Source organism: Octodon degus, unplaced genomic scaffold (assembly GCF_000260255.1).
Source record: "Octodon degus isolate 3935 unplaced genomic scaffold, OctDeg1.0 scaffold00165, whole genome shotgun sequence".
Taxonomy (NCBI): domain Eukaryota; kingdom Metazoa; phylum Chordata; class Mammalia; order Rodentia; family Octodontidae; genus Octodon; species Octodon degus.
Genome location: NW_004524741.1, coordinates 5,607,439 through 5,617,574, shown reverse-complemented (window position 1 = coordinate 5,617,574; position 10,136 = coordinate 5,607,439). Strand labels below are relative to the sequence as shown.

Below are 10,136 nucleotides of genomic sequence, written 5' to 3'. Positions count from 1 at the left end.
AAACAGCACATTACTAAAATGTAAAAAGGACCTTTAATTAATAACCAGATAATGAGTTTAAAAATCAGACAAAAATACTATTTTTTTAAAAAGGAGAAAAATATCTAAATCAGTACAAGTTAATATATGAAACATGAGCAGGGAAAATATACAAACTACTATTAAGAATAGTAAAGGCATTTATCAGAGAAAATGAAATTACAAATTTTCTCCTTACATGATTGGTCCTCATAGTATCCCTGCACAACGAAATCCTAAGCATTGATTGAACCTCAATCAAAATAAACAAAGAAGGCAGAATCTGAGACAATTCAGGCACCTACAGTCTATGAAGCTGCAGAATCCTGAGTATCACATTCAGCCAATGAAACGAAAGGCCAATCCTGACCATCTTTACAGTATGCCACCCAAAAATAAAAAATCTAGAAAGGCAAACACCCACTGCATACTTACATGAGATTCTTTTTACTTGTTGATTGTATATTTAAAAAACTGAGTTATTATCTTTCCTTTTCAACAAATCCCATTTGAGTGCAAGATGCTTTCTAACTGCGCAGCATTCAAACTGCACAAAACCAAAAATCAGATGCCAAGAAAAGGTAGTTTTTACTCCAAGGAAAAGGGCTGAATGCACAGCTATGGGAACAAATTCAATATTCTCTAACAAACCTTCTCAATCAATAGTATGAGCATTAGCTTGTAAAACATCTACCACATACAAATACAGCAATCTGCAAAGTCCTTCATCCCAACAATTTTTCATTCTTTCTGACAAACATTTAAAAATGGCATTTTCATCATATAAAAGCAAACAAAATTCAATTGTCCCTGCACTAGGTTCTAAGCCAAACAACCTCGCTACAATTACTGTAAATTACTAGCAATCACTGGATTGACTGGCAAAGATGGACTTGGCACTGTCTTCCTCAAAACAGTGTGCTTTAAACAGATAAAAGCCATAAAGTACCAGGTTTACATCATAAATGCAGGCCATGAAATATACAAAAAATGACAGATACACGATTTTATGTAAGAGATGGTATTGGTTCCTGGCAGCTTAAGAATTCTGTTGAAGTGGTAACAGCTCTTTTTATTTTGTAGCTGGGTTCCTGGGAGGAAGGAGTTTGTATGTATTGAAGTAGCCCACCACCTGCTGGGGAATCTCCGCCAACACACACTGAGCAAGTGCTTCTTTTGGAGCCTTGAGAAAAACAAAAAGCAAAGTGTCTGTTAGTGAGGAAGACTGACTGGCTTTTTGATAAAACTAGAAATATCTCAACAGCTGTAGACAAAGGTGTAATTCAGTTCCGACACTTGTATCTCAGAATACTCCACGAAATACAGAATAAGCTAAGGAATCAATGCTATCATGATTGCTACTATCATCCCTGCTTAAGTCCTCTTGAACAGGCCTTTCAACATTTGATGATTTGTTGTTGTTGTTGTTGTTGTTGCTCTTTAATATTTAAATGTGAGTCTTTCATTTGCTTGGTATTAACTTTTTAAATTTCCTATTTTGGAAAAATTAAGAACCCATACAGTAAGTTGCAAAACTGGAAGTCGTACGTACCTTTAACCCACTTTCTTCCAAAGGTAACATACAGCTATAGTCTACCAACAAAACTTGGACACTGGCATGGTACAATTCCCAGCTTTTATTCAGATTTATTAGTTTTACGGGCGATCCCCACAAATGGTAGGAATGCATATGTGTGTCACATGTATGTGTTTATGGCTCATGAATGTACATGTGTGTAGTTCTATGCAATTCTAACATCTGTACAGATCTGTATAAGTGACACAAAAGCCAAGACACAGAACTGCTTCATCATCACTACGACCCTCAACATTACTGCTTTGTAATCTCACACTCCTTGGCTCCCTTCCCATTGCTAGTGGGAATATAAACTGGTATGACTGTTCACTACAGTTTGACTGTTACTTCAATAATTAAATATGCAATTACCATATGACCTAACAACTGTACTCTGGACATTTACCCTTGCAGAACAAAAACACAATTCCAAAAAAATAAAATAAGCATGTCCATAGCAGTTTTTTGTGTTTAAAAAAAAAAAAAAGCTGGAAAAAGCCCGGATGCCCTTTCATAGATGCATGGGTAAGCACAACAATGCACATCCACATGAAATCTACTCTGCAACAAAGGGGAACACATGGAAACAGACGTAAAATAGCTCCCTGTAAGATTATAGAAATTGAAAGCCTTTTAGAAAGATTATTTGGGAAGAGTAACATTCAGAGTCTATGTTAAGATTTTATGTGACTTCTATGATTTCCATACATCAGATTAAATTTCATATATTATTATTATTATTATTTTGTCCTTAGTACAGGGTCTGCAGCATCTCACTACAAAGATCAGACTTGTAGTGATTCTCCAATCTTCAGTCTCCCAAGGGCTGGGATTACAGGTGCACACCACCACACCCAATCTCAATCCTGTCTCAAAGATCTCAGGGGGCGGGGCCAGCACAACACACAGGAGATCAAACTCTGTCCCTGAGTCTGCCTAACCAGGCACTTTAATCCACTGAGTTATCTGGCCAGCCTTTAAATTTCATATTACACTGTAAGTTAGATTTTTGTATGTCTTTTCAATGACAACTGATACCCAAGACTAACTTTAAAAATTACGATATAATACTAGTAGGGCTTATAGCTCATTTATAAAATGGAACACTATACATAGTTGTTATAGAACAACTAAAAAGTCTTTCTGTATAAGAATTCAATGTGGAAAAAAAATGGAAAGTGTTTAAGCACAGGTGTAGAACATTCAACACAAACTTGCTCCACACAACTTCTTAGAGGGGGTAAAAGGCCATTCCATAAGGTCACATATCATGATTCCATTTGTTGAAATGCAAAAGCCGATAAATGAGAACAGATCTGTGGTTTCCATGGATAAGATTATAGCTATGTAAGTATCCTGGCTGTGATCTGTCCTATGGTTCTACAGATGTTACACCTGGCGCCAAATGGGTAAAAGTCTTCTAGGACATTTACATCAAACCAAGCTCCAGCCTGCTAAATTCAGCATATTCTGGTACAGAGGCTTTCCTCTTGTTACAATAGTAAAGATACAATATATCTTAAGACATTCACAACAATAGCATTTTAATAATTTGTCACACAGACTATAAGAAACACACAAGAAGATAAAACAATGCCAAATCCAATGAGCTTTCATATATGAAAGAGATGACATTCAGGTCTCCTAACCCTGCACACTGGTTCAACTTCTTGGTTGTACACTGGCAAAGTTGTATGTCTGAATGGGAGGAGCCATACTCACATTCTGGAACTGTCGGAAAGGCACAAACTGGACAATATCCCTGATGGCCACCTCGCCCCATGGGGAGCGGAGACTTCCCCCGTCGCCATCCAGAAACTCCATGGCACTGAAGTCAGCTCCTCCAACTCCAACAATGATGATGGACATGGGGAGCTTGGCAGCATTAACAATAGCTTGTCTGGTTTCATCAAGGTCCGTGATCACACCATCAGTGATGATCAAGAGTACAAAATATTGCTGCCAAGAAAAGAAAGTATGTGCACTCAGCAGGTGAGGCTAAGAAGCAGTGATTAATGACATCTCTGGCTTGATGAGTCACTCAGCCTCTTTCCTGATCATTTTCCTTGACTGTCTCCCCAAGATACCATCTGCATAAAATATTCTACAATTCTCTGATGACAAGGAAATCGACTCTTACAAAATCTGCAGGTTGATTAAAAGTGCAGCACACCACAAAATAAGAGTTGGCAAAATACATGGAAGCAAGACATCTAAATGTCAAAGACTAACCTTTCAGTAAGCACAAAAATAAACACCTTCATTTAACTGAAACATTAAATATGTCAAAGGATGGATCAAGGGAGTAAGTGGTAAGTCCATTTTCAAAAGTTCAACTAAATATGGAAGCAGTAGAACTGTTTACCAAACTAAAATAGGCTTTTTTTTCTTAAAAGGGGACATGGTTAACACCACAATCTTTCTCTCAATTTTGTCATCTCTAATGAAACTTTTTGGAAAGCAATAAATTGTTATATAGAGTTATAACTGTCTTTTGGGCCATTTCAGTTTAGAATGAACTAAAGATTTAAAGAGTAGGAGTTAACATGCACCAAGTGATTAAGTCAGGTACTGCATACTTTATAAGAATAATCTTATTTAACTCTTTCAACTGTATGCATTGGCCTCCCCCTTCTTATTTCTGAATGCACGGAGCCAAGACAGATTTGATATCCAGATCCAGTTGGTCACAGTCAATCAATTCAAACCTCTTTAGTACAGTAACTGATCCTGCCACAGTCACAGGCAGCAGTGTGGAACAGTGGAATCTGGAAGGCTCTTGTGTTGAAGGCTAACCACTAGCTGGAGGTGCTAGAAGAGGTGGTTGACACTCCAAGTCAGGCCCAATTGGAGGAAGTAGATCATGCGGGAGTGCCCCTCCTGGGCTTATCATGTCCCAGGCCCTCTCCCTTCACTCCTCATCCCTCCCTGCTTCCCTCCTCTCTTTGCTCAGCTTTACCACACTACTTGCCATGATGCTCTGCCTCACCAAAAGCCCGCATCAACAGAATCAAGTGGCCCTGGAATGAAACCCCTGAAACTGATTCAAAACAAATCTTTCATTTTTTAATCATTTCAAGTATCTTGTCACAGAAAAAAATTTATGAATGTAACCCTTGATTTAATACTGTCTTATGTTTAATGATCAATAATTTAACAGTAACAGCCAGCACTCCAAATAATGACAGTGTCACTGCTTCTTATTCTTGGACTCTGTACTGTGATAAACCAAATCAACAGAAATATGGCACCCAGGGCAACTACCACTCCGCATTCTTACCACCCTTGCACACTTACAGAAGCAGTCTGCTGTTGTGTGGCTGCAGTTGCAAACCTGGCAACATGATTTATGATTGGAGAAAAGTTAGTTGGTCCATAGAGCTTTATTTGAGGAAGACAGGCCCGGTATGCCTCTACAATGCCTTGGATTCCTAGAGCAAAGAAAGCAGTATTACAAATCCTCAAGTACAACTTGTTAATTCACAATACTAGCTAATTTACTCAGATATTAACAGAAAGGACCTTGAGGGGCCCACGAGATAGCTCAGCCATCTAAAGCTCCTGCTTACGCAAACTTAGGTAATAGTGCAGGGACTGCGGTTTGATCCCTGGCACTACCTGTCATGCCAGCCCCGCCCCCAGGGTGCGCTGAGCCGGCCACAAAAAAAACAGGCCTCAAGTAGTCTAGTTTTATACTCAGGAGTTTCTCTAAGCTACACATTACAAAATTCTATAGCAATGTTTCACTGAAAAAACCTATAAACCCTACCCTTCTCCAAAAACATCATGTATTCTCAACTCAGTCAAATATTTATTAGTCTAGGGCTGGCATATGGCTCAGTAGTAGAATGCATGTTAAGGCCCCGCCTTCAATCCCAAGTGTTACACAATAAAATATAGTTTTTAGTCTACAAGACTATTACACTGTTAATTTTTTAAATTTTATTTTATTTTGAAAAGTAAATAGAACAAAACAGAAACAAGACAGAAACAGGGCAACATAAACAATACATATGCTACAGATTTTCAAACCAAGAATAGCTGATTAACAATGGTTGATATATTATCTATTTTTATCATCTAATCTGTTGCTCAGATTAACACATATAGTTATGTACGATTGGACATATACTTGCATATTACTGCTTGCTTTGAAGAAGCCTTAAATTTTTGTTCTAGTTTTTTTTTAACTTTTTTGAAAAATTTATTTTAAAGAGAGTATATTAATAATTGATATGATATTAGAAACAGTACACATGTAGAAGACCAAGATGACAGGTATTCAAGCATGGTTTTTGTATTACACACTGCTATCCTTGATGTACACTGTTAATTTTGATGTGATTTTGAATGCAACTTATGGAAAGAAAACCATGAAAATGTGCTATATCCTATAATCAATGATAAATCAAAAGAAAAATCTATTGATAAAACGAAGTCATTTGTTTATATAGCCAAAAGTTCTATAAAAATACATGGTTATAAAACCAGTATTAATTCTAGTTATTAATTATGTCAATGTTTACTCAGTAACTAATGATTAGACATGTGTATATATTAGTTTCCAATATTCATTTCTAAGTTGTTTATTGTATTTTCTTTATGAGGACCTGCTGGAGTGCTATACAACAGTTGGACAGGGCCTTCGGCCAGTGCAGTTGACAGGACATGACACCCATTTCTAAGCAGATGTTTCGAGAATTACTGCCTGTTCTCTCCAGCTCAGTTGCTTCTACGATGGATACAGCTCATCACAGAGAAGGCTATTCCTTTATCTAAGTCTCAGATTAAGAAACACAGAGTGGAACTGTAATCTAGCGACATGTAAAGGAAGCAAGAATGAACTGCTGTCATTATAAGCCACTGACATTCAAAGATCCTTTATTATCATACTAACATGCCCTAGTGAGCACTGACTGGCCTTCCTGGTAAAAAGCACTGCCAATGGCGCTCACATCTGATGTACACACCTGCTGAAAGTGCCCTGGATAACAGGCCTTCAGATGCAGATATGATACCAGAAACTGTAAATGATTCCCTACAATGCGCCCTTGGATCATCATGGAAATCTGCCACAAAAACAAACTTCTAATGCAAACCAAAACACATATACAGACACACATAAACGCTTCCTTGTCAGTCAAATTTGAAGGAAATAGTCTTATGAACAACTTCTAATAACTTTAGAGATGATTTTACATGTGTAAGGTGATGTTACAACTAGGAGCCGGTCTAATAGTGCTAAAAATAATATTAGCAAGGCAGGCCAAATAGCTCAGTGGATTAAAGCACCTGCAAGCAGGCGCAGGGGTCAGGGGTTCAATCCCCAGGCCTGCCCTGCTGGCCCTGCCCCCAGGGCGAACTGAGAAGGCAATTGAGATTAGGCGTGGTAATGTACACCTGTAATCCCAGCTCTTGGGAGGCTGTAAACAGGCAGATCACTATGAGTCCGATCTAGTAGTGAGACCCTGAACACCCTGTAGACCCTTCCCTAAAATACAAAATACATAAATAAATAAAAATAAAAATATTAGCATTGGCTAGAAGTAGGATGTGCCACTATAAAATCATACTCTGTAGAGAAAATGAGCCAATAACCACAATTATTTTTTCCATTTCTATTATCTCTATTTGTTTTCAATCTAAAGACACAATTAGTTTAATTTCTTCATAAATATCAAGAGCTTTCAATTCTCCAACTAAAACTGCACTATGCTTGTTAAAGTCACAATTTATAAGGGAATAATAGATTTAATACAGAGCACATAATTCGTGGATTAGGGGCTGGGAAGATAGCTCAGTAGAATAAGCATTTGCCTGGCAAGCACAGGGTCCTGAGTTCAATCCCCCAGTACCAGACCCAAAAAAAAAAAAAAAAAGTGACTATAATTCGTGGATTATAAGAGTCACCCAAAGAGTCAGATGCAAAGAGTGTGAGAGATCTGACAAAGAACCTAGCTGAGGCCTGGACCCCACAGCAATGCACTACACGATTTCAACTGAAAACCTAGAGCCCATGCAATGTCTTCAGGAGTCCAGCTGGAGGCCTGAAACCCAGAACAGTGTCTCATGCGATTTGTACCAAAGGATCCACACTGAGAAGACCCAAAGGTCAGTCAGTGGTGGAAGCTAGAAAAGTCTGCATTCACTAGATGAAGGATCTGTGCCAGCAGGCTGAGGAATCTGCACTGCAGCCATGAAGCAACGCTCCAGGACCACAGCTCCTCTGAAAAGAACTGCAGCCATAGCCAGTGACAGGAAATCCCCAAGCTCCTCTGACGATGAGAACAGCTGAGTCCATACCATGAAAGCCGTCACAAGAAGAAGCCACAGCACACCATCTTCCTCTTTGCCATTTTCCTTTTACGCTGTTGGCAACACTCTTCAGGTGGGCCTCCCAGACCAGCACCACCCTGATTCAGTTCAGCTGGGTGTTATAAGCTGACCATTACTTAATGACCCACATTGCTGAAAACCCTTTCCTTTGCATTAAAGGAACAAGTGTGAGACCTTATTTCTGGGCAACTAAGTTCAATGATTAACTTTAAAAAGCAAGTGTAAGGTCCCTGCCTTGTTGGGTTTTTTTTTTCATATTTATTTCTTTTATCTAAAATAGATTTGATTCTTTTCGCAGAGCAGAAGCCCAAAGTAACAAAGGTATATCTGATGAGCACTCAACAGATGGGTTCATGCTACTCAAAGAGTAAGTGAACTTCTAATATAAATTGTCACAAAGTCACCTGTATTTTACAAACTACTCCAATTTCATCATAAACATGAACCATATTTTTTAAAAACAACAGCCCCAGCTTCAAAGAGGCAGGGATAAAAGAGGTTAAAATCAGCCACCAAAGTGACTCAATTAGTATGGAAAAAAAGTAGAGGACAAAGGACAAAACCCCTAGGCAAACTGCCCCCAACAACTTGGTTCAGGTTATTCCATACAATAAATATTGCATTAGAAAGAAAACAAACACCTTATTCTAACATCCTGCAACTGTTAGAAGAATCCTTTGCAGAAAGTTAGCTTATTTCTAGAACGTTCGGTGATGGTTCTGACCCCATGCCTACCTCTCTTCCAAGCTAACTGAGTGGGAGGCTTGACACTGCAGTTGACAGTGCACTGTGGTAAGAGCGAGAATCACTTGCACATTTGTGGTAAAAGAAAAACATGGAGAAGACAAACGCCTGCCTCCTGCTTTCCACACAACAGGAGTTCCACACAACAATTACGATAAGAGTTCAAATCTTTGTGGATTTGCCCACTCCATCTACTCACAGAAGACAGGAACAAATAACCACACAGGGAACCAATTTCATTTTTTTAAAAAATTGTAACATTGTTTTTAAAGGGCCAGGGAGATGGCTCAGTAGAATAAGCGCTTCCCTGGTAAGCGCAAGGGCCTGAGTTCAATCCCCGGTTTCACACACACACACACACACACACACACGCAAAAAAAAATTAAACGTTTTATAGATTTTTTTCTGAGACATATCTGCGTGGAGACTAGATTTAAATTTGTAATTCTATTTTTCCTGTATCAAGCCATTATGCTTAAACTATAATTTAAATTGATAATACAAAATTGATGGCTCTGACAACACAATTTTAATCACAATCTCTAACTTTAGTTTAAAACATCTTTGTAGGGTGTTTTTGCTGTTTTGTTTTGGTATTTGAACTTACTTCAAAGTCTTTTCTCTTTTTAGTCCATGTGTATAGTCCATGCCAACTGCATCTCTTGGAGGGAACTGGCACACACACACCTGATCCATCTTAATTCTGTTGCCACCTCCATCCCCTGCCTCAATCTTTTGCCCCCTTTTTCCCTTTTGCAAAAGATCTATCTTCCTGTTTCCCATTATCTATCTTGTATTTTGCTCTTCTATTTGTTTCTCTTTTAAGTTTTACTTTTTTGCGTAGAGAATTTCCTACTTTAAAAAAGATTCAAAAGTTTTTTAATACTGAATTACTCGTTTTACTGAAAATTTATTTCAATACTTTTAATGTGATCTTCACTGACCTCAGACAATCAATTTGTTGTTCCATTAAACTTCTTAAGGTAGAAGAATTTAGCCTACAACCTTCATATGATAATACTGATTTGCCTCATGATTATCATTACCTCCCTAACCACCAACCTGGTGCAATTTTTCTACTTATAGAACAGAATACTGAATATGGCACACCAATGGAAACCTAGAGATGGAGTACAGTTGGTTTAAAACTGAAGGAAAAAGGCCCGGCAAGATAGCCCAGCTGCCTAAAGCGCCTGCTTAGGCAAGCTTAGGCAAAGCACAGGGACCTCCATTCCTTCAATCCCAGGCACTACATGCCACATCAGCCCTGCCTCCAGGGTGGGTGGAGCTGACCAAAAAAAATAAATAAAAACTGAAGGAAAAAACAAAACAAAGACTAGTGAGGCCTTTACTCGGAGTTTTCATGTTTATTTGTTCACTTACCATTACAGTAGGGATTAGATGGATTAAAGTTCATTGGAAACTCATGAGATACCTGTCAAAAGACAAAAAAAAAAGGGGG

At 38.3% G+C, this 10,136-nt stretch overlaps 1 protein-coding gene across 1 annotated transcript in view; it reads right to left on the bottom strand.

Moving 5' to 3' along the window:
* Positions 1 to 264: 264 nt before the first annotated feature.
* Positions 265 to 10,136, bottom strand: part of Cpne3 (copine 3) — a 61,853-nt gene continuing 51,981 nt past the window's right edge. The window contains exons 11-14 of the mRNA XM_012517333.2: positions 10,058 to 10,109; positions 4,892 to 5,025; positions 3,317 to 3,553; positions 265 to 1,201 (exon numbers count right to left, since the gene is read on the bottom strand). Coding sequence (XP_012372787.1) covers positions 1,091 to 1,201; positions 3,317 to 3,553; positions 4,892 to 5,025; positions 10,058 to 10,109 — 534 coding nt within the window. The 3' untranslated portion in view covers positions 265 to 1,090. The remainder of the gene's footprint in view (positions 1,202 to 3,316; positions 3,554 to 4,891; positions 5,026 to 10,057; positions 10,110 to 10,136) is intronic.